The sequence below is a fragment of the Moschus berezovskii genome, chromosome 3, assembly GCF_049115385.1.
Source record: "Moschus berezovskii isolate FMDL1 chromosome 3, NW_MosBer_1.0, whole genome shotgun sequence".
NCBI classification, from domain to species: domain Eukaryota; kingdom Metazoa; phylum Chordata; class Mammalia; order Artiodactyla; family Moschidae; genus Moschus; species Moschus berezovskii.
In genome coordinates, this window is record NC_142462.1 from 72,686,998 (window position 1) to 72,711,268 (window position 24,271).

At 40.3% G+C, this 24,271-nt stretch overlaps 1 protein-coding gene and 1 non-coding gene across 4 annotated transcripts in view; one reads left to right on the forward strand and one right to left on the reverse strand.

Annotated features, from left to right (window-relative positions):
* Window positions 1–22,417, reverse strand: part of BBS9 (Bardet-Biedl syndrome 9) — a 491,843-nt gene extending 469,426 nt beyond the window's left edge. For all 3 annotated transcript variants that reach the window (XM_055420896.2, XM_055420898.2, XM_055420895.2), the window contains exons 1-2: window positions 21,649–22,417; window positions 1,176–1,298 (exon numbers count right to left, since the gene is read on the reverse strand). In XM_055420896.2, the coding sequence (XP_055276871.2) occupies window positions 1,176–1,287 (112 nt within the window). In that variant the 5' untranslated portion in view covers window positions 1,288–1,298; window positions 21,649–22,417. The remainder of the gene's footprint in view (window positions 1–1,175; window positions 1,299–21,648) is intronic.
* Window positions 17,720–17,826, forward strand: LOC129552877 (U6 spliceosomal RNA). Its single transcript, XR_008685358.1, has one exon. It is a non-coding gene; the product is annotated as a U6 spliceosomal RNA (small nuclear RNA).
* Window positions 22,418–24,271: the final 1,854 nt, after the last annotated feature.

Genomic DNA, 24,271 nt, shown 5'->3' on the forward strand with positions numbered 1-24,271 from the left:
GATAACCAGTAAGTACAGTTTACAACCAAGCTGGGCTTTAAATAGTTTAGGCAGAGGTGGGTATGAAACTGTTTCTCTCTAGCAGGTATTTTTGTGGTATGACTCTTCTAGGCTGCCAAATTATAGGGGAATTATATGTTTAAACAAACACTTGAGCAAGAGGCAGGGTTGATAATCATTAAAGAACCACTCAGGTTCTTTAATGATCCTACTGATCTTTAAAGATCCTACTGATCTCCTATCAGTAGGAAGGCAGGGCCCAGATCGTCCTTTGATACAATGTACTAGATGCTCAGAACAGCTTAGTGACTTTCACTCTTCATTGCTTATATCATTTTCTCCTTTCACCATACAACCCAAATTCTACTATTTTCATTACAGGCAAGAGAAAGAAAGTAAAGAAAAATGTAAAGGGACAATATTTATATAAAATGAACAGAAGAAAAAGTATTATAAGTTTTCTTTTTAAGAGGTCAGTGACTATAGTCAGTGATTATCTGAATTACAAAAAAAAAGAAAAAGCTCACGGCTATAAATATTTTAAACCAAATATAAATTTCAAATAGCAATAATATAGACCTAAAATGTTTTAAAGACCACTTGATATACGAACATGCAAAGAGGAGCAAATAATATAAGAATAAAATACAATATTGTTTCTAGTATCAAAATATAAAAATGAAAGCAATGATTTAATAATTGTTTTCTATAAAGAGAGAGATTAACATAATTTGTCCATTCTGGTAAACAGCTTTTAGATTCAATTTTAAATAATTTTTCTTGTAAATAATTTCTACAAAAGAAAAATTTTCAAAACTAAAAATATTTTGCCAGTTCTACCCTACAACACCTGATTTTGCAACAAATAAAAATAAGTTAAATGATACTTTATAATATTTTTCTGAGTTCCAGCAAATATGACAGAATCAACATAGACGAGAAAAATACAAACAACAAAACACAAGTAATAACTACGTTTATCAGCCTGTTACCTAAATATTACTTATAAGGCAAATGATCTTAAAAACTGGGTCACTATGTTTCAAAAAAATAATAAACTGGGACATAATCATGACAGTTCACCTAAGTCCTGTATACACTTTTTTTAAAAAGTCGCTTTTGTTTCATCCCTATAAAATGCTTTGTTCCAACATGTTTGATGATAAGTTGTTTACCTTGTCCATTTCCAGTATTGTCAACATCAGCCAAACACAAACAGCCTTGATCAAATTCTTCTTTATCTCCCAGAACAGTAGACCACCAATCACGGGCTTTAAATAAAGACATTTTCGTTCACTCTAAAAAGAAAGCATTTATTTATAATCAAAATCCACTTCACAAAGTGCAAGTCACAACAGGATTTATGAATTGATTAACTCCTACAGCATAGAGAGCAAACTAAACTTAGACAACTTTGAGAAAAAATATTGCATTTAACTCTAATTTTTTGGTATTTTGTGGACATACGTGAAACTACAACTCCATTTTTAGTGAAAACATTAATCAAATATTTTGCCATGCCATTGGAAAGTGAAGCTGAGAAATTATACATTTATGTTGCGTCAATTCTCTCCTCTGGGACATTTAGCAGACAACTGCACAAAGTGACATATTCTTTGAGAGATCGAGATCCAAATTCCACCAGCACTAGTCAGCACATAATTCCTAGACAAAACACCTAATTTCCCTTTAGTTTGGTCATTAGACTGGAGCATCTCCTGTCACAATGAGTTGCTAAGAAGAGCAAATGAGATCAAGTGTATCAGTGACTAATACCGGAAGGGGTACATTACAAGTACTCAAAAAGCATTCACTCTCTTCCCTCTAACTGTAGAAAGAAGATGGAAGAGGAAATTCACACCAAAAAAACAACTAGGAAATGTGGGCTGTAGGTCTATTTATAGCACTAATTACCTGTGTGTCCTCAGGCAACTCACGTAACCCCTTTGCACTTTGATTCCCCATCTAAAATGAGGACACACCAGCCATACCACTGGGCTACGGATGTGGTGAATGTGAAAGCACACTGGACCTTTTAAATTACAGTACAAACCACACAGGGGGCTTCCCAGGTGGATCAGATGGTAAAGAATCTGCCTGCAATGCAGGAGATCCAGGTTCAATCCCTGGGTCTAGAAGATTCTCTAGAGAAGGGAATGGCAACCCCCTCCAGTATTCTTGCCTAGAGAATTCCATGGACAGAGAAGCCTGACAGCTATATGGTCCATGGGGTCACAAAGAATCAGACATGACTGAGTGACTAACACTTTTTAGGGCTTCCCCGGTGGCTCGGACAGTAAACAATCCACCTGGAGTGTGGGAGACCTGGGCTCAAATCCTGGGTTGGGAAGATTTCCTAGAGGAGGACATGGCAACCCACTCCAGTATTCTTGCCTGGAGAATCACCATGGACAGAGGAGCGTGGCGGGCTACAGTCTATGGGGTCGTAAAGAGTCAGACACGACTGAGCAACCAAGCACACACATCACATACCCACCCTGGGATTCCATGAGAATTTATTTATCTAACATAAATGAAGTTTCCTTCAAGATACACTGATTTAAATGATAGTTAGGACAAGCAGTCAACTCTTTTTATTCAAAGAAGCTCTGTTCTACAAGGTGGCAACACACTGAATTTGCAAACACTGAACCACTGCTTCTAGAGGAAATAGAGGGTTAGAGTCATGCAAGCTTCTATTCATAGCATTTTCAGCAACCAATCAATACATAATTTTGTTTCTTGCGTGTTTCTGTTTAAAGATAGTTTATTTTATATACTGCTGATTCATTAACATTGATCTCAATGACCAACAACACTACAACTCATATTTGAAGAAAACTTATCTACTATATGTATTTTCTCCATAGAGTACATCACAGCCTTCTCGCACTTAGGAACATTAGAGAGTACTTTAGCACTACTCTGGGGGACAATTTTAAATAGCAATATCACACACACACACACACACAACCCAAACCACAGAGATGGAAAAAGAAGACTACGGAGGCACTCGGTAGACTACAAAAAAAATGAGAGCTGAAACAAGAAGACAAGAAGGTATACAGTTGCTGTGTTTGACATCAGCTGGGAACATCCATATCAAGGGACTCAGATTTTTTGCCACTCTGCCCACAACCACGAATGACACCAAAAGCACTATGAATATTGATTTGGGATTACAAAAAATTTTGGTGAGCAGAAAAACTCACAAATACAGAATATGCAAATAATGAGAATCACCATACTTTTTTTAAAAGGTAGGTCAACCTGCTTCTTTCAGTAGGCCTTCCACACAGGTTAAACACAGAAATCAAGATTACTTGTATTCATAGAGTTGGCTAAGAAATTAGCTGACCATAATGTGGTGGTAAAAAGTACAGCCTCTGGAAGCAGTTGATATGAGTTTGAATCCCTGCTCTACCATATACTAACCAGGCAACCAGATGCAGGTTACTAAAAGTTACTGAATCTCTCTATACTTTGGCTTCCTCATTTGTTAATATAAAATAAAGGTAAGAATGGTATGTGAGGACTGAATAAAAACACGGTAGAGTCAACCTACAAAAGAGGAGACAGTATTTGCAAATCATGTATCTGAAAAGAGTCACGATACACAATACATAAAGAACTGGTAAAATTCAACAACAACAAAATTTAAATGGGCAAAGAAGTTAAGGAGACATTTATCTAAATAAGATAGACAAATGGACAAGTATATGAAACAATGCTCAACATCACTAATCATTAGAGATATGCAGGTCAAAACCACAAGGAGATACTACCTCACATCCATTAGGATGGCTATTACCAAAAATAATAAGTGCTAGCAATTTTGTAAAGTAACCAAACCCTTGGGCACTGTCGGTAAGAATATAAAATGATGCCGCCACTGTGGAAACAGTATGGTGTTTTCTCAAAAAATTAAAAATTTAAATTACCATTTGATCCAACAATTCTACTTCTGGGAATACAGCCAAATGAAGCAGGTTCTCGAGGAGGTATTTGTACAACCATGTTCATGGCTCAGTGGTAAAGAATCCACCTGCAATGCAGGAGACCTAAGAGATGCAGGTTCAGACCCTGGATAGGGAAGACCCCCTGGAGAAGGGCATGGCAACCCACTCCAGTATTCTTGTCTGGAGAATCCCATGGACAGAGGAGCCTGGTGGGTCACAGTCCATAGGGTCACAAAGAGTTGGACACAACTGCAGAGACTCAACACGTACACATACATATGTTTACAGCAGCATTATTTACAAGAGCCAAAGGTAGAAACAAACCACCTGTTCATTGGCAGATAAGGGGATAATCAAAATTTAGTATATACATACAATGGAATTTTTTTTTGGTGGAGCAGCACTCTTTTTTGTTGACGTAGAGTTGATTTACAATGTTGTGTCAGTTTCTGGTGTATAGCAAGTGATTCAGTTGTGTGTGTATATATATACACCTTGCTTATTTAACTTACATGCAGAGTACATCATGAGGAACGCTGGGCTGGAAGAAGCACAAGCTGGAATCAAGATTGCCGGGAGAAATATCAATAACCTCAGATATGCAGATGACACTACCCTTATGGCAGAAAATGAAGAGGAACTAAAAAGCCTCTTGATGAAAGTGAAAGAGGAGAGTGAAAAGGTTGGCTTAAAGCTCAACATTCAGAAAACAAAGATCATGGCATCTGGTGCCATCACTTCATGGGAAATAGATGGAAAAACAGTGGAAACAGTGTCAGACTTTATTTTTGGGGGCTCCAAAATCACTGCAGATGCTGACTGCAGCCAGGAAATTAAAAGACGCTTACTCCTTGGAAGGAAAGTTATGACCAACCTTGATAGTATATTAAAAAGCAAAGACATTACTTTGCCAACAAAGGTCCATCTAGTCAAGGCTATGGTTTTTCCATGGAGAAGGCAATGGCAAGCCACTCCAGTACTCTTGCCTAGAAAATCGCATGGACAGAGGAGCCTGGTAGGCTACAGTCCATGGGGTCGCTACTAGTCGGACACAACTGAGTGACTTCACTTTCACTTTTCGCTTTCACACATTGGAGAAGGAAATGGCAACCCACTCCAGTGTTCTTGCCTGGAGAATCCCAGGGACGGCGGAGCCTGGTCGGCTGCCGTCTATGGGGTCGCACAGAGTCGGACACGACTGAAGCGACTTAGCAGCAGCAGCATGGTTTTTCCAATGGTCATGTATGGATGTGAGAGTTGGACTGTGAAGAAAGCTGAGGGCCGAAGAATTGACGCTTTTGAACTGTGGTATTGGAGAAGACTCTTGAGAGTCCCTTGGACTGCAAGGAGATCCAACCAGTCCATTCTAAAGGAGATCAATCCTGGGTGTTCATTGGAAGGACTGATGCTAAAGCTGAAACTGCAATACTTTGGCCACCTCATGCGACGAGTTGACTCACTGGAAAAGACTCTGATGCTAGGAAAGGTTGGGGGCGGGAGGAGAAGGGGACGACAGAGAATGAGATGGCTGGATAGTATCACCGACTCGATGGACATGAGTTTGAGTGAACTCCGGGAGTTGGTGATGGACAGGGAGGCCTGGCGTGCTGTGATTCATGGGGACACGGAGAGTCTTACACGACTGAGCGACTGAACTGAACCGATATATATATATAATACATATATATATAGTTTCCATTATGGTTTAGTACAGGATATTGAATATAGTTCCCTGTGCTATACAGTAGGACCTTGTTGTTTATCTTATGTATAGTAGTATGTATCTGCTAATCTCAGCTTCCTTATTTATCTTTACCCCCACCTCCCCTTTCCCTTTAGTAACCATGTTTGTTTTCTATGTCTGTGAGTCTGTTTCTGTTTCATAAGTTTATTTGTGTCATATTTTAGATTCCATATATAAGTGCTATCATATTTGCCTTTCTCTGACATTTCATTTAGTATGATAATCTCTAGGTTCATGCATGTTGCTTCAGATGGCATTATTTCATTCTTTTTATGACTGAGTAGTATTCCACTGTGAGAGAGAAAGAGTGAGTGAGTGTGTGTGTGTGTGTGTACCCTACATCTTCTTTATTCATTCATCTATTGATGGAATTTAGGTTGCTTTCGTATCGTGTGTGTGTGTGTGCGCTCAGTCTCGTCCTACTCTTTGCGACCTCTTCTTTGAGACCTCATAGACTGTACCCCACAAGGCTCCTCTGTCCATGGAATTCTCCAGGCAAGAATACTGGAGTGGGTTGCCATCCCCTTCTCCAGGGTATCTTCCTGACCCAGGGATTGAACCCAGGTCCCCAGGATTGCAGGAGGATTCTTAACCATCTGAGGGCAGCCCAGAAGTCCTAAGAGGTTGCCTTTTCCTTTACTTCATTATTTTTTCATTGAAGTAAATGTGAGTTCCAATATTAAATTAGTTTCAGGTGTATAACACAGTGATCCAGTATTTTTATAGATTATTTTCCACTAAGAGTTATTATAAAGGGATTTCCCTGGTGGTCCAGAGGTTAAGACTCTGTGCGTCCCAGGGCAAGGGGGCATGAGTTTGATCCCTGGTTAGGGAACTAAGATTCCACATGCTACGAGCACAACCAAAAAAAGAAAAAATGTTTTTACAATATAATGACTATAATTCCCTGTGCTGTACAACTTATCCCTGTTGCTTATCTACCTTTTTAACTTTTTATTGGATTATAGTTGATTTACAAAAGGGTTGAATTTTAAATAATTTCATTTCTGCAACATTTTCAAAATTACAAAATGAAGCTGATGGAGAACAAATCAGTGGTTACCAAGGTTAAGAGAGGGTATGACTTTAAAGGATTCATGCAAAGGAATTTCTTTAAGGTGATGAAAAAGTTCTAGAACCAGACTTTGGTGGTGGTTCCATGGCATAAATTTTATTTCTTAAAACTATATTCCTACCAAAAAAAAAGTGTATGTAATATAAGACACGGTGAGATTGAAATAAGGTCTGTAATTTAGTTATAGTACTAAATAGAGTATAGTTGCTGTTGTTCAGTCGTCCAGTCGTATCTGACTCTTTGCAACCCCACGGACTGCAGCACGCCAGGTGTCCCTGTCCCTCCCCATCTCCCAACGTTTGCCCGTTGCATTGGTGATACCAGCCAGCCATCTCATCTTCTGATGCCCTCTTCTCCTTCTGCCCACAGTCTTTCCCAGCTTTCCAATGAGTCGGCTGTTTGCATCAGATGACCAAAATCCTGGAGTTTCAGCTTCAATATCAGTCCTTCAAATGAGTATTCAGGGTTGATTTCCCTTAAGATTGACTGGTTTGACTCCCTGCTGTCCAAGGAACTCTCAGGAGCCTTCAGCATCATAGTTCAAAGGTGTCAATTCTTCAGCACCCTGCCTTCTTTACGGTGCAGCTCTCACAACCGTACGTGACCACTGGGAAAACCATAGCCTTGACTATATGGACTTTTGTTGACAGAGTATTGTTTCTGCTTTTCAACACACTGTCTAGGTTTTTCATAGCTTTCCTACCAAGGAAAGCTCTTCTGATTTCATGGTTGCACTCACCATCCACAGTGATTTGAGAGCCCAAGAAGAGGAAATCTGTCACTACTTCCACCTTGTCCCCTTCTATTTGCCATGAAGTAATGGAGCCAGATGCCATTATCTTAGTTTTTTTAATATTTAGTTTTAAGCTGGCTCTTCCACTCTCCTCCTTCACCCTCATCAAGAGGCTCTTTAGTTCCTCTTCGCTTTCTGCCATTAAAGTGATATCATGCACCTATCTGAGGTTGTTGCTGTTTCTCCCACCTATCTTGATTCCAGCTTGTAACCGGGTACTTCTCACGATGTGCTCAGCATAGAGGTTAAACAAACAGGGTGACAGCAGACAACCCTGTCGCACTCCTTTCTCAATCTTGAACCAATCAGTTGTTCCATGTGGGGTTCTAATTGTTGACTCTTGACCCACATACAGGTTTATCAGGAGGCAGGTAAGATGCTCTGGTATTCTCATCTCTTTAAGAGCTTTCCTTAGTTTATTATGATCCACACAGTTGAAAGCTTTGGCATAGTCAATCAAACAGAGGTAGGTATTTTTCTGGACTTTCCTAGCTTTCTCTATGATCCAGCGAATGTTGACAATTTGATCTCTGGTTCCTCTTCCTTTTCTAAACCCAGCTTGGACATCTGGAAGTTCTTGGTTCACATAATGCTGAAGCCTAGCATGCAAGATTTTAAGCATGCCCTTACTAGCATGGGAAATGAGTACAACTGTCCAATGATTAGCACATTCTTTAGTACTATTCTTCTTGGGAATTGGGATGAGATTGACCTTTTCCAGTCCTGTGGCCACTGCTGGGTCTTCCAGATTTGCTGGCATATTGAATGCAACACTTTGATGGCATCATCCTTTAGGGTTTTGAACAGTTCTACTAGAATTCCATCACAGCCATTAGCTTTATTAACAGCAATGCAATGCTTCCTAAGCACTTGACTTCGCTTTCCAGAATGTCTGGTTCTGGGTGAGTGACCACACCATCGTAGTAATCCAATTCATTAACATCTTTTTTGTACAGTTTTTCTATGTATTCTTTCCATCTCTTCTTGATCTCTTCAATAATCAGGGGAAAGACTAGAGAGTTCGTCAGGAAAATTGGAGATATCAAGGGAACATTCTGCCCAAAGACGGGCACAATAAAGGACAGAAACAATGGGGACCCAGTAGACACTGGAGAGATCAAGAAGAAATGGAAAGAATACACAGAAGAGCTGTACAAAAAAGACCTTAATGAACAGTATTACTATGATGGTCTTGGGTGGCCCTACATGGCATGGCTCAATATTTATTGTACTAATGTCAATTTAATGGCTTTGATAATTGTACTTTATCACTGGGAAACCACTACTTTTGCAGCTTCTATGTGATCATAAGGGAGAAAGCAATGGCACCCCACTCCAGTACTCTTGCCTGGAAAATCCCATGGATAGAAGAGCCTGGTGGGCTGCAGTCCATGGGGTCGCTGAGAGTCGGACACGACTGAGCGACTTCACTTTCACTTTTCACTTTCATGCACTGGAGAAGGAAATGGCAACCCACTCCAGTGTTCCTGCCTGGAGAATCCCGGGGCCGGGGGAGCCTCGTGGGCTTCCGTCTATGGGTTCGCGCAGAGTTGGACACGACTGAAGTGACTTAGCAGCAGCAGCAGCATGTGATCATAAAACCCTTTCAAAGTGACAATTTTAAAGAAACAACAAGGTAGGGGAGAAAGAAAATTCCATGTAAGGCCCTCTCTTTATGTTAAAAAAGAAAGTAGTCAGGTAAAGGCAAGGTGTTGATGAAAATGAAGGAAAAATACCTAGCAGGTAAATAAACTTATCATGAGTTTTAACATGTGAGTTTCTGAAAAACCATCTGTATCACCTGTTATTAATAATGGCACTACGTAAAACCATACAGATTGCCAGATGACTAAACTTCAAATCTCATAGCAAATATTCAAAACCATAATAAACACTTCTATTATACTTTTATTGGATTTTTTAATTTGCGAGGGATGTAACATTATTTAATAAATGCCATATATTCCCATTATATACTTGAGATACATTGGAAAATTGTAACACATCATACCATTGGACTGCCACAATAAAGACACATCATTCTCTTGCAGCCCACGGCAGAATATGACCCCAATTCAACACCATTCAATGACTCACTAGGAGGTCTCACAACACTCAGCATATAGTCATCATCATGGCTATGATATATTACTTAAAAAGACAAAAAGCATAATCAGGAAGGGCGAAAAGTGTATGTACCTGTAGTTTGAATATAAACACACATGACTTCATCTGATGAAAATACCTATTATGTGAACATGGCTTTAAAAACCTTTGTTAGTGAACAAATTTTTTCAGCTTGCTAGAATAAAGGTGGGTGGGGGGAGGAATCTCCAATATGAAAAACTAACTCTCCAACACTGTGTGTAAATGGAACTGTTTTAAATCAAGCAGTAATTTCTCATGGACTTCTATCATAAAATTGAATATCTATTCCTATTAACAAAATACAACTGGCAACATTTAGTTCCTTCCTGTTTCTCCTGCTCTACCAATTTCTCCTTAGACACCTAGCACTTCATTCGTTTCTGAAAGTCCTCCTTTTCTAGATTATTTAGCTTTGCTACCCCAAGTGCAGTCCCTGGACTAGCAGGTCAGCATCACCCAAGAGCTTGTGAAAATTGAGAATCCCAAGTCCACCCCAAACAATATCCCCAAGTGATTCACATGCAGCTTAAAGTTTGAAAACCAATAGTTGAACTGATACCTGATAGCCTATGTGGATGTTTTCTTATAGCAATGCTCTACTTCTCTTCCTTTTTCCTGTGACCCCTGCCACTAGCCATCTTTCAAAAGTTCAGAAAAAAGACTCACTTTTAAAATCAAGAGCCTCCACAGCTAGAAGGTACTTATCAATCAGTTAGTCTTCTCATTCTGTAGGTATATGACTCCCCTAAGTTCAGTTCAGTCCCTCAGTCGTGTCCGACTCTTTGCAACCCCATGGACCAGAGCACGCCAGGTCTCCCTGTCCATCACCAACTCCCAGAGTTTACCCAACTCATGTCCATTGAGTCAGTGATGCCATGTAACCATCAAATCCTCTGTCATCCCCTTCTCCTTCAGCCTTCAATCTTTCCCAGCATCACAGTCTTTTCAAATGAGTCAGCTCTTTGCATCAGGTGGCCAAAACATTGGAGTTTCAGCTTCAACATCAGTCCTTCCAATGAACACACAGGATTGATCTCCTTTAGAACAGACTGGCTGGATCTTCTTGCAGTCCAAGGGACTCTCAAGAGTCTTCTCCAACACCACAGTTCAAAAGCATCAATTCTTCAGTGCTAGGCTTTCTTTATAGTCCAGCTCTCACATCCATACATGACCACTGGAAAAACCATAGCCTTGACTAGACGGACCTTTGTGGGCAAAGTAATGTCTCTGCTTTTTAATATGCTATTTAGGTTGGTCATAACTTTCCTTCCAAGGAGTAAGCATCTTTTAATTTCATGGCTGCAGTCACCATCTGCAGTGATTTTGGAGCCCAAAAAAATAAAGTCAGCCACTCTTTCCACTGTTTCCCCATCTATTTGCCATGAAGTGATAGCACTGGATGCCATGATCTTAGTTTTCTGAATGTTGAGCTTTAGGCCAATTTCTTCACTCTCCTCTTTCACTTTCACCAAGAGGCTCTTTAGTTCTTCTTCGCTTTCTGCCATAAGGGTGGTGTCATCTGTATATCTGAGATTATTGATATTTCTCCCCGCAATCTTGATTCCAGCTTGTGCTTCATCCAACCCAGCATTTCACATGATGTACTCTGCATATAAGTTAAATAAGCAGGGTGACTATATACAGCCTTCATGTACTCCCTTTCTATTTGGAACCAGTCTGTTTGTTGTTCCATGTCCAGCTCTAACTGTTGCTTCCTGACCTGCATACAGATTTCTAAGGAGGCAGGTCAGGTGGCCTGGTATTCCCATCTCTTGAAGAATTTTCCACAGTTCGCTGTGATCCACATAGTCAAAGGCTTTGGCATAGTCAAGAAAGCAGAAATAGATGTTTTTCTGGAACTCTCTTGCTTTTTTGATGACCCAGCGGATGTTGGCAATTTGATCTCTGGTTCCTCTGCCTTTTCTAAAACCTGCTTGAACATCTGGAAGTTCACGGTTCACATATTGCTGAAGCCTGGCTTGGAGAACTTTGAGCATTACTTTACTAGCATGTGAGATGAGTGCAATTGTGCGGTAGTTTGAGCATTCTTTGGCATTGCCTTTCTTTGGGATTGGAATGAAAACTGACCTCTTCCAGTCCTGTGGCCACTGCTGAGTTTTATAAATTTGCTGGCATATTGAGTGCAGCACTTTCACAGCATCATCTTTCAGGATTTGAAATAGCTCAACTGGAATTCCATCACCTCCTCTAGCTTTGTTCGTAGTGATGCTTCCTAAGGCTCACCTAACTTCACATTCCAGGATGTCTGGCTCTAGGTGAGTGATCACACCATCGTGATTATCTGGGTCATGAAGATCTTTTTTGTATAGTTCTTCTGTGTATTCTTGCCACCTCTTCTTAATATCTTCTGGTTCTATTAGGTCCATACCATTTCTGTCCTTTACTGAGCCCATCTTTGCATAAAATGTTCCCTTGGTATCTCTAATTTTCTTGAAGAGATCTCTAGTCTTTCCCATTCTATTGTTTTCCTCTATTTCTTTGCACTGATCACTGAGGAAGGCGTTCTTATCTCTCCTTGCTACTCTTTGGAACTCTGCATTCAAATAGGTATATCTTTCCTTTTCGCTTCGCTTCTTTTCACAGCTATTTGTAAGGCCTCCTCAGACAGCCATTTTGCTTTTTTGCATTTCTTTTCCTTGGGGATAGTCTTGATCCCTGTCTAAATTACAGAGCTAATGGCAGAAGCTTTTCTATGTACCCTCTCCAGGTCTCTAGACCTGGTCTTGTTAAGCTGTCACTGCCTGCAATTTAATATCCGAAACACTGAAAAAGCATGGGTCAGTAGAGAGGTTTTTTTGTTTTGCTTTGTTGTAACCTTTTAAAAGGGCGGCGGTGGGGGGGGGTGCCATTTTTAAACCTAGGTCCAACAAATGGCTCTTCTTCAACAAGACCACAGCTACTTCATTTCAGACCAACTTACCTTCATACCAGGGCAAAACATAAGTTAATACCTAGCGAGCGTGCACAGTCAGTCGTGTCTGACTCTCTGTTACCCCATGAACTGTAGTCCACCAGGCTCCTCTGTCCATGGAATTTTCCAGGCAAGAATATTGGAATGGGTTGTCATTTCCTTCTCCAGGGGATCTTCCCACCAGGGATCAAACCCATGTCTCCTGCTTGCCAGTCATATTCTTTAACACTGTGCCACCTGCTGCTGCTGCTGCTGCTAAGTCACTTCAGTCGTGTCCGACTCTGTGTGACCCCATAGATGGAAGCCCACCAGGCTCCCCCATCCCTGGGATTCTCCAGGCAAGAACACTGGAGTGGGTTGCCATTTCCCTCTCCAATGTGCGAAAGGGAAAAGTGAAAGTGAAGTCGCTCAGTCGTGTCCGACCCCCAGCGACCCCACGGACTACAGCCCACCAGGCTCCTCCATCCATGGGATTTTCGAGGCAATAGTACTGGAGTGGCTTGCCATTGCCTTCACCTGGGAAGCCCTAATATGCAGCAGAACTGCATGAATTACATTACATCACAATTCAGCACACTGTTTCACCCATGATCCAGGTGTTATCATTTACCATTGTGGATAATCAACTGCTGAATAAGGTCTGCTGCTGCTGCTAAGTCACTTCAGTCGTGTCCGACTCTGTGCGACCCCATAGACGGCAGCCCACCAGGCTCCCCTGTCCCTGGGATTCTCCAGGCAAGAACACTGGAGTGGGTTGCCATTTCCTTCTCCAATGTGTGAAAGGGAAAAGTGAAAGTGAAGTCGCTCAGTCGTGTCCGACACTTAGCGACCCCACGGACTGCAGCCTACCAGGCTCCTCCGTCCATGGGATTTTCTAGGCAAGAGTACTGGAGTGGCGTGCCATTGCCTTCTCCGGAATAAGGTCTAACATCTTTAAAAATCAATGAACAATAGGAAAACTAACAATTTGAACTTATGGCCAGTAGCGTGTCTCCCAGTGCCTCTCTTTTCAATTTCAAAGGCAAAGCAGAGAAAGGTGTACTGCCCACTCCCCAAAAATTAAGAAAACACAAACCTTCATTTGTGTTTGTACATTTGTAAATTTGTACATCATTAATTTCCTTTTCTCAAAAATTGGTGTATTTTTATATGATAGCTTAGGCTGCAGGACAAAAGATTTCAAAGGGGAGTTCCTTTCCATTTTGGTTTCATAGATTGGACAGCAAGTCTGAACAACCTAAGGTTGCTAGATATCCCTGCTTATCTGCAAAAAAAAAAAAAAGCTTAATCTCTTGGCTTGAAAAATAAAACACACCTACAAAAAAATTCTCCTTGCACTTATCAGCTGTGTTCCTAACAACCTTATACATAATCATTTTTATTGCTCGCTCACTCAGTCACTTCAGTCGTGTCCTACTCTGGAACCCCGTGGACTGTAGCCCGCCAGGCTCCTCTGTCCACGGGGATTCTCCAGGCAAGAATACTGGAGTGGGTTGCCATGCCCTCATCCAGGCGATCTTTCTGACTCAGGGATCAAACCCTCGTCTCTGTGCATCTCCTGCATTGGCAGGGAGGTTCTTTACCACTAGCACCACCTACTTGCTCTTAAATATAAGTCTTACAGACTCCAGAGCACATTGATATCTAATGGAACTCTGATGAAATCTTGTGACAATATAGGTATTTCTCCCATAACCATATATTATACAACTTAAAGTTTCAGAGAATTCCACTTTCGGCATGGCATGTGAGAAGTTCCATGGGCCCACTTCCCAGTGAAACTCTGAAAATTATTTTTTAAAACAATCATTTAACGTCTCTGGAAGTTGTCTGAGGAGCATACAGTAAATAAAGAAATGCTAAAAATCTAAAACTCAGTAAGAACAGTAAGAGTCTGTAATATTTAAACTAACACTCCCTCCTCCATACTCCTGGTTCAACAAGACAGTACTGCACTCCAGACTGGTACAGCCAAGAACCCTCTCCCCACTGCTCCCAATCAGAAAACCATTTTCCCAGGAGGGGCAGGACGTCAGCATTATTTGTCCTGCTGCCACCTATCTGTTGCTGACTACAGAAGAAATTGAAAATCTAAACAGACTTATAGAAAGTAGAAAGACTGAAGTAGTAATCAAAAAACTACCTACAAAAAAAAGACCAGGCTCAAAGAAAGAAAGGGAGGAAAGACTAGGCTCAGATGGTAAATTCCACCAAATGTTTTTAAAAAATTAACACCAATTGTTCACTAATCTCTCCAAAAAATAAAAGAGGAGGGATCACTTCCCAACTCATGCTATGAAGCTAGTGTTACACTAATAACAAACCTAGTCAAATACAAGAAAAGTAAACTATGGACCAGTGTCTCTTACAAATGTGTACGTAAAAATCTTCAGCACAACACCAGCAATGTGAATCAAGCAATGTATGATTAGAATTAAACACCATGGCCAAGTGTAATTTACCCCCAGAAATGCAATGTTAGTTTAACACCCAAAATTATTTAAGAAAATATACCAAACCAATAAAGTAAAATTAAAAAAACACCTGATCATATCAACAGAGTCAGAAAAAGCATTTGACAAAATCCAAAACTCTTCAATTGTAAAAACTCTTGATGGAAGAAATTTTCACATATGAGATACGGGGAAGTCATTCTGGCTTAAATATAATTAAATTTATACTTCACATGAACTAGAGCAGCCTGTCGAATAGCCTGTCTTATAGCCTGTCAAATATGCATTGTACATCTGCTTTAACCATTAAAGAAAAGAGTGCATTTAAAAATCAAAATGGAGTAACTGTGATTCAGACATCCAAAATGGAGCCAGATTTCCATGGTGGATGTATTTTATTCATGTTACTGCTTCACTGAGAACTTATCTGAACTTTATCAAACTCAACAATACATGCAGAAGTTTTCAAAACAATATCTGCTAACAGCTACCAGCTGCAACCTTATAATCTCAAAGTCTTTCCTCATAACTGTGCAACCATTTCAAACTCCAATAAATCCTTGCTTAACAAGCATCCTTCCAAGCTCCAGTCCTAATTCTTGACAAACAATTTGTATAACTTTGTGGTTATAAAGTTGTAACTTCTTGAATATGTGTCTACCAGGCCGTAGCCCTCAGTCTGGCTCAAATAAAGCTCTTCTATTCTTTCTAGATTGTTTTTTGATTATTAGGATCTATGTTTTCAACATACTAGGAATAGAAAGGAACTTCCTCAAACAGAAAGAGAACACTTACATGCAAAACTCATAGTTTATACCATACTTAATGGTGAATGACTAGATGCTTTCTCCCTAATATCAGAAACAAGTCGAGGATGTCCTTCTTAACCACTTCATTTGACTATTATACTGGAGGCTGTAAATTAGCCAATTAAGTGGAATAAAATTAAAGGCTTACAGATTGGAAAAGAAGTAAAACTATCTTTACTTACAGATGACATGATCTTGTATATAGAAAATCCTCAAGAATTCAGTAAAAACAAACAAACAAACAAAAACTACTAGAGCTAATAAACAAGTCAGTAAGGTTGAAGGATACAAGATCAACATACAGAAATCAATTGTATTTCTATGTACTGGCAATGAACAATCCAAAAATAAGAAACAACTGCATTTACAATTGCATCCAAAGAATAAAACACTTGGGAATAAAAGTAACAAAACACACAGAAAATATATACTCTGAAAATTACAAAATATAGTCAAAAGAAAAAAATATATAAACAGGAAAACACACCATGTTCAGGGTTCTGAAGCCTTAACATTAATAAGATGGCAATACTTCCCTAATTGATCTCCACATTTAATGCAATCCCTACCAGATTTCCACATGGCTTCTTTGTACAAATTGACAGGCTTCTGATGAAATTCTTATAGAATTACCAGGGACTCAGAATGGTCAAAATAATCTTTTAAAAGAAGAACAAAATTGGAGAACTCATATTTCCCCCATTTCAAAAATTACTACAAAGCAACAGGAGTCAAGACAGTATGGTACTGGCATATGAGTAGACATAGACAAATGAAAAAGAACTGAGAGTTCAGAAATAAGCTCATGCTTATAGAAGCTTTACTCATAATACCCAAAAGGTGGAAATGACCCAATTGCCTACCAATCAACGAATATATAAATACAAAGTAGCATAGCCATACAGTAGAATATTAGTCAATGATGAAAGGAATGGAGTAACTAATATATGCTGCAACATGGATGAAACTTTAAAACATTACTTCAAGAGAAAGACGGCAATCACAAAAGACCACATATTATATGATTCCATTTACAGAATACACAGATCCATAGAGACTAAGTAAATTGGTGGTTTCTTAGGTTTGAAGGAGAGGAGAAGACAAGAGACACTTCTTTCTGAGGTGATAAAAATATTCTAAGATTTACTGTCATGCAACTGATGGTTGCACATATCTGTAAACAGATTAAAAAAATTGAATTGTATACATTAAATGGTTTAATTGTATGGCATGTGAATTATATTTCAAAAAAGCTGCTATTTTTTAAAGAGTATATAGTGATGAACACATGGAGGATTGCTTCACTATTATTTATGTTTTTGTTGATGTTTAAAATTTCCCATAATAAAAAGTAATAAAATAATATTTTACTCTTTTTAATAATTGAGTGCCTTTATTTTTGTTTTTCATTTTCTAAAATTAGTTCAGTTCAGTCGCTCAGTGTTTTATTTTTTATTTGGCTGCACTGGGTCTTACTTGTGGCACATAGGATCTTCGAACTTCATTGCAGCATGTGGGATCTTTACTTGCAGCGTGTGAGCTCTAGTTCCCTGACCAGGGATCGAACCCAGGACCCCTGCATTGGGAGCATGAAGTCCTGGTCACTAGATCAAAAGAAGTCCCAAAGTTTCACCTTTTTTAAATTAGGATACTCCTATATTTTGGCCACATTTACCACTCTATCAGAAGAACAATAGATTGGCAAATTAAATTCAGAAGATTGGCAAAATAAATTCTACCCTTTCTCCTAGAAGGACATCCTACCCCACTGAGATAGAAAAAAATTAACCATAAATTAAAACTCATGTGCTCATTTCAGCAGCACATATACTAAAATTGGATTGATACAGAGAAGATTATTATGGCCCCTGCGCAAGGATGACACACAAATTTGTGAAGCATTCCATATTTTTATAGAACAGTCTTTTGGACTCTGTGGGAGAGGGCGAGGGTGGGATGATTTGGGAGAATGGAATTGAAACATGTATATTATCATATGTGAAACAAATCGCCAGTCCAGGTTCGATGCATGATACAGGATGCTCGGGGCTGGTGTACTGGGATGAACCAGAGGGATGGGATGGGGAGGGAGTGGGGGGGGGGTTCAAGATGGGGAACACATGTACTCACGGGGCAGATTCATGTCAATGTATGGCAAAACCAATATAATAATGTAAAGTAATTAGCCTCCAATTAAAATAAATAATTTTTTTTAAAAAACTCATATAAGATGCTAATTTTCCAAGTTCAAAAACATATAGGTCTTGACTTTAGCATATTAAGGTAAGCAGTTGGATGGCAGAGGTCTATTACTCGCAGGAAAGGAAGAAGGAAGAAAGGAACAATGGTAATAAGGCATTTTCAGCCATGAAATCTGGCTTTTTTGTTACAAAAACCAATTTAAAATATTCCAAATAACAAAAGTTTAATATGCATAGATTGATTTTAATTGTATTTAATTAATTGTCTTCAATAAAATTAAGAAATAAGAATTTGCATTTTATCCCCTATTCATTCAGCGTTGATTTCCTGCTCCTTAATGATTTTGTTTTTTGCCTGTTGTGCTTAGTCACTTAGTCGTGTTCTACTCTTTGCAACCCTTTAGACTGTAGCCCACCAGGCTCCTCTGTCCATGAGATTTTTCAGGCTAGAATTTTTGAATAGGCTGCCATTTTCCTCCTCCAAGAGATATTCCTGACCCAGGGATAGAACCTGCATCGCCTTTGTATCCTGCATTGTAGACGGATTCTTTACCCACTGAGTTATCAGGGAAGCCCTTTTCTGTTTTTAAATAAATGTAAAATAAAAACCAAATATCAGGTTTCTCATGGCTATCATCTCCCTTCACTAGACAAGAAAATAATAGCTAACATTTACGACTCTTTGCGACCCCATGAATCACAGCACGCCAGGCCTCTCTGTCCATCACCAATTCTCGGAGTTCATTCAAACTCATGTCCATTGAGTCGGTGATGCCATCCATCCATCTCATCTCTGTCGTCCCCTTCTCCTCCCGCCCCCAATCCTTCCCAGCATCAGAGTCTTTTTCCAGTGAGTCAACTCGTCGCATGAGGTGGCCAAAGTATTGGAGTTTCAGCTTTAGCATCAGTCCTTCCAATGAACACCCAGGATTGATCTCCGCGACTGAACTGAACTGAACTGAACTAAGCATTTACCAAGGCCCCAGGTACCATTCTAAGTGCTTTGCAAGTATTCTAATCTTCATAACAAAACTACAAAGTAAACCACAGATACTATCTTATAGGTATTCTTGAACAAAGAGAGGTTAAGAAACCTGCCCAAGTGATCACAACTATCAATAGCAAGAAGTTGGAAGTAACACCCAGAACCAGACTATCTACTTATAAATAAGTGCAGCTGCCTCACAACAATTAAAAAGTTATAACTCTGTTAACATTAATTCTAACCACTGTGAGTTCAGACTTCAGGAAAGTATCTCCCATATTTAATTAAAATTGTAAAGGATGATTAGAAAATAATAATTAGAAGGTTTTAACAGATGCATATTATAAATAGCCACAAAAGACTGACTTCTTAGACCTTATTAGAGTATTAAATAAGAACTCATCTCTTTATCCCTTATCCTCCAGAAATTCTCTTCCACACTTCTCACTTTCTTTTTTGTTTTTAACATTTATATATATGTTATCTCCCACACCAAGTTTACTCAGATTTAGTTTTCACTTAAGACGTGGGTGTTTTAATACCTCATTTGCTTAGTCCTAAAATATGGAAGGATGGCTAGATGAACAGCTGTGGCAATAATAACCCCAAGAATCTTCAGGAAGGAACATGTGGGTGAGATGGTAGATGCTGAAATTAGGAGGCTAAGACACTGACACTATTGCTTTTCATTTCAGGAGCTTTATTTTCTCCATGTCATGCTAGTGCTGCCTCGAATTTTGGAAAACATTGGTCAGGTCTTCCAGTCCAGGCAAGATGACAAATGCACAGAGTTAGAAGAATGTTGATTTTGAAGACAATATTATCGACTCAATGCTAGAATTTTAATAAAAGCCACAAAAGATGAAAGATCACAGGAGAGGGAGTTGGACAGACCTCGATTGTATGACCTTAGACAAGTCCCTCTTCCTCTAGATTCCCAGTTGTTCTGGGAAGATGGGAGAATAAAATAGCCTAACACATGTTAACTACTTAGCCCAATGCCCAATCCATAGGAAGCACTCAATAAATGTCAGACCCCCTTGGACTGCAAGGAGATCCAACCAGTCCATTCTAAAGGAGATCAATCCTGGGTGTTCATTGGAAGGACTGATGCTAAAGCTGAAACTCCAATACTTTGGCCACCTCATGCGACGAGTTGACTCACTGGAAAAGACTCTGATGCTGGGAAAGGTTGGGGGCGGGAGGAGAAGGGGACGACAGAGAATGAGATGGCTGGATGGCATCACCGACTCGATGGACATGAGTTTGAGTGAACTCCAGGAGTTGGTGATGGACAGGGAGGCCTGGCGTGCTGTGATTCATGGGGTCGTGGAGAGTCGGACACGACTGAGCGACTGAACTGAACTGAAGTGTCAGTAGTAACCTCGCAGTAGTAATAACAGTAGTGCTGATGGTGGTTATGGTATGTTCCGAGCAAGACAAAATTACAAAGGTGAATGCGAACAACAGTCCCTCTGGAACAAAGATTTAAACTGAAATTGAAAAGAATGACAGTAACTTTCCATTAATCAGCAAGAATGCTTTGTGTTTCAATAATTTTTGAGAAATTCCTTATCCTGGGGAATAAGATTTGCTACAAACTTCAAAAGTTGCAAAGCTTTAAAAATTACTATATCCTATTGATACTGGATTTTTTTTTGTCCCTTCAAAGAAGGTTTCCATCCAGAAGTCTCACCAAAAACATAAGTGTGTGGTTGTAATTTAAGAACAATTACTCATAATTACAGAAAATGAAAAATTCCTTAAAGTTATAACTTGTAAATCATTTGCAGAATTTACAGTTTCTTTTATATATTATTCTAAACAATAGTTCAATCTATTTACCAAAAAATCTTCAACAAATAATCTCTACGTATTTGCAGCAAATACATAAAGAGGTTAGAAAAATCTCTCCGTCTTGAATACTCACAGACTTTAGCTAAGACTCATCTTTTTCCCTCCAGCATCCTCAAATTGTGAATGTCTGTGACATGGTTTCATTTTTAAAGTAAAAGTGAGATGGATGTTGGGCGCAGGCAGGTGGGAAAGATCCTCAAAATTGGAGTCAATTGCAGGGCATTGAACTGGGGAAGAGAGAGAGATCACCTCAGTTCATCTAAACTGTTGTGGTCTGCAATGTAAAGAGGGAAGGAGAAGGAATAATCCTATTGCAAGAAGGAATTAAGGGGTATTAGTACATGCATCCTACTTCAGTCACAGGCTGGAAACTGCTTTGACCATTTGTTCAGAAGACTTGTTGAAGTGTCACAGGAGAATGCTTGTGCACCATGTGACACTCCTGAATGGAAACTTTAAAAATTCGTATCACCCTTTCTCGACATGTTCACAGGATCACACACACACACATTGTTCTGGGTGTTTTCTTTTGAATGCAAACATATTCTATAAGAAACCTGTTATCCTCTATCTCCCAAAACCATTACATGGCATCAGAGAATCAATCTGATCAAAAAATGTATATAAAACAAAATAAAACACGGAAAGGGCATTCATGAATCCGATGTTTAATTCTAGACATACTTTCTTACCTGATGCTGAATCAGGTGGGTCCTGCCCCACCGTCCTTCGCGGTCTCTATAGATTTCCCTTTAAGAATGTCTGCCAGGGTCCCAAGGCTGGAACGACGAGCAAAATCGGACGTCGCAGAGAAAAAGCAATCCTTACTACTCCTTCTCGTTCTCCTGATCCAACTTGTTCCACGACCCAGACAGAGAGCGTCTCACCAGGTAGCACCACCAGCTCCACGGAGTTGGAGTGATCCCATCAAGTAGCTCTCCCGCATCCTCTCCCTGTCACCCTCAGAGACGAGCAGGAAAAACGGCATCAGTCCCGTGGCAGAGATCAGGCAGGAGAGAACAGAGGAAAGTAATGCTGTTCACAAAGAGGAGGAAATGATGGAGGAGGCAGTTAGTGGGATATAGCAGAAAAAGGACAGCAGCGGCGGAAGGGACACCTCCCGATTCTAGCCTAACTCCAAGCCATCTTCGCCCTGTTGTCATAGCACTTTACAACGAACGCTACTGCGCAGGTCAGATAGCTGAGTCCCAATGCTTTCTGGGGGTTGTAGTCCTCAGTGTCTCCGGAGCGCGGAAGACGGAGAATTTTTCCTGATTATTGAAATCAGATTTCTACTGAGCGGAGCTGGAGCGAACCATTGCCTACTCCTCATTAGCGGTGAGACAGAATTAATTCGATTCCCGTTTTCTGTCCTCGGACAGACTTGGACGCGGGTTCTGAGGAAACCCGCCTCCCGCCTCAGGCACGGACGAAGCCCAGGCCCTCAGTCCAGGCTCCGTCCCCGCCGCCCGTGGGTGGGGTTTCCCCGGAGGCGTGGCTAGAGCGGGGCTGGGGCGCGGTGGGGCGGGGCGAAGCAAGGCTGGGCGTGGCGTCCCAGTAGGTTTCAGGGCCAGAGCATCAGAGGCCCTGGCCACCCAGCGACCTCATCTCTTGAACTGGGAGGCGCAGGAGGCCCAGTCCGTGGAAGAAGCAACCGTGGCAAGGGTGAGCGCAAATGTGTGCGCCCTGGTGGCTGGGGTGCTGCTGCCCCAATACATGTTCACCTTAAAAAGGAAGGAATACGTACTGTGCGTATTCTGAAACTCCCCAGAATTTTCTGCTCAATAACAACAACCCTGGAAAAACACTACCTGATTTCTTTCCTTGGTTCTCCTCTTCTTGATTCGGTAGACCAGCTTTTTCCTGCAACGCGATTACATTTCCTTTGTAAATCACAGCTTCCAAAGCCTATGTCATTTTTCTTGACTGTATTTGAATGTCTTAAAAGGCATCATATAGGTCACTCATTGGCCCAGATAACTTCCATTGTTGCGGAAGGTAAGTGTGTGTGCTTTTAGCACAGTGAAACTCAAACTGTTAGTCTTTCAGTCGTATCCAACTCTTTGTGACCCCAGGAGCTGTAGCCTGCCAGGTTCCTCTGTCCATGGGATTTCCCAGGCAAGAATATTGGAGTGGGTTGCCATTTCCTTCTCCAGAGGATCTTTCAGACCCAGGGATTGAACCCGAATCTCCTGCAGTGCAGGCAGATAGGCCATACCCAAATGTACGAGCTCAGAGCAGAGAAAGTTTTATTACAATGCCATTCAAGGAGAATGGGTCAAAGGTGCTCAAAAAAAGACAAAGTAAAACAAAATAAAAAAACCTTGAACTCCTTGAAATGTTTCAGCAAAAGGCAATTTTAAAGGCAAAGTTGGGGGGAGGTGTCCCAAGGTATGTGATCAGCTCCTGTGCAGTCAGCTCCTGGGCATGATAATCAAGTAGTTAATTTCTTCCATTTTGTGGCAGTTTTTAGCATCTGAAAAACTCAGGAAATATGCATGAGATACTATTATCTGAGTACTTCAAACAGAAGCTTTGGCAGAGGGTATAGGGGAGAGATCTATCCTGGGAAGGCCCCACAAGGTCATGATGAGTTACACGTGAATGGCTAAATCTACATTCATTCAACAATTCTTATTGGCTTCATTGTTAGAGGAAAGACAATTTCCAAGTTCCAGGGCATCTGTCAGTATAATTTCAGATGTCTATGCATAGCTTCTGTGTGTTTGTATTTTCCTGAATAAGTTTGAAGAAGTTCTTCACATTTGGCGGCATTAACAGTTTCGGCAAGTATTTCCCTTATAATGTTATTTTTATTTCCTCTGCAGTTTCTTCCATTATTTCAAGGCTGAAAAAATTATATATCACATACAGTTTCAAAGCACAACATAGGTAAGCACCTAACACTTTTGCATCCTGGTTCTGGAAAAGGAAACGGCAACCCAGTCCAGTACTCTTGCCTGGAAAATCCCATGGACAGAGGAGCCTGGTAGGTTACAGTCCATGGGGTCGAAAAGAGTGGGACACGACTGAGTGACTTCACTTTCACTTTCCATGACTTACTGGTTGTTTCCTTGTGCAAGTCACTGAGCTCTCTGGGCCTCTTTATCACTAAATAAAGATAATACACATGGAGGGTAATAGCACTTGTTATAATTTTTTAATTAAATGAACTATTATACTATTAGGAGCTTGGTTCAATGACCACATAAAGAGTGCACAGTATATACTGGCTTTTCATTTCCAGAACCCAAATCTTATCTGAATTCAATATATTACACCGACTATACGTCACATGGATCATCGAAAAAGCAA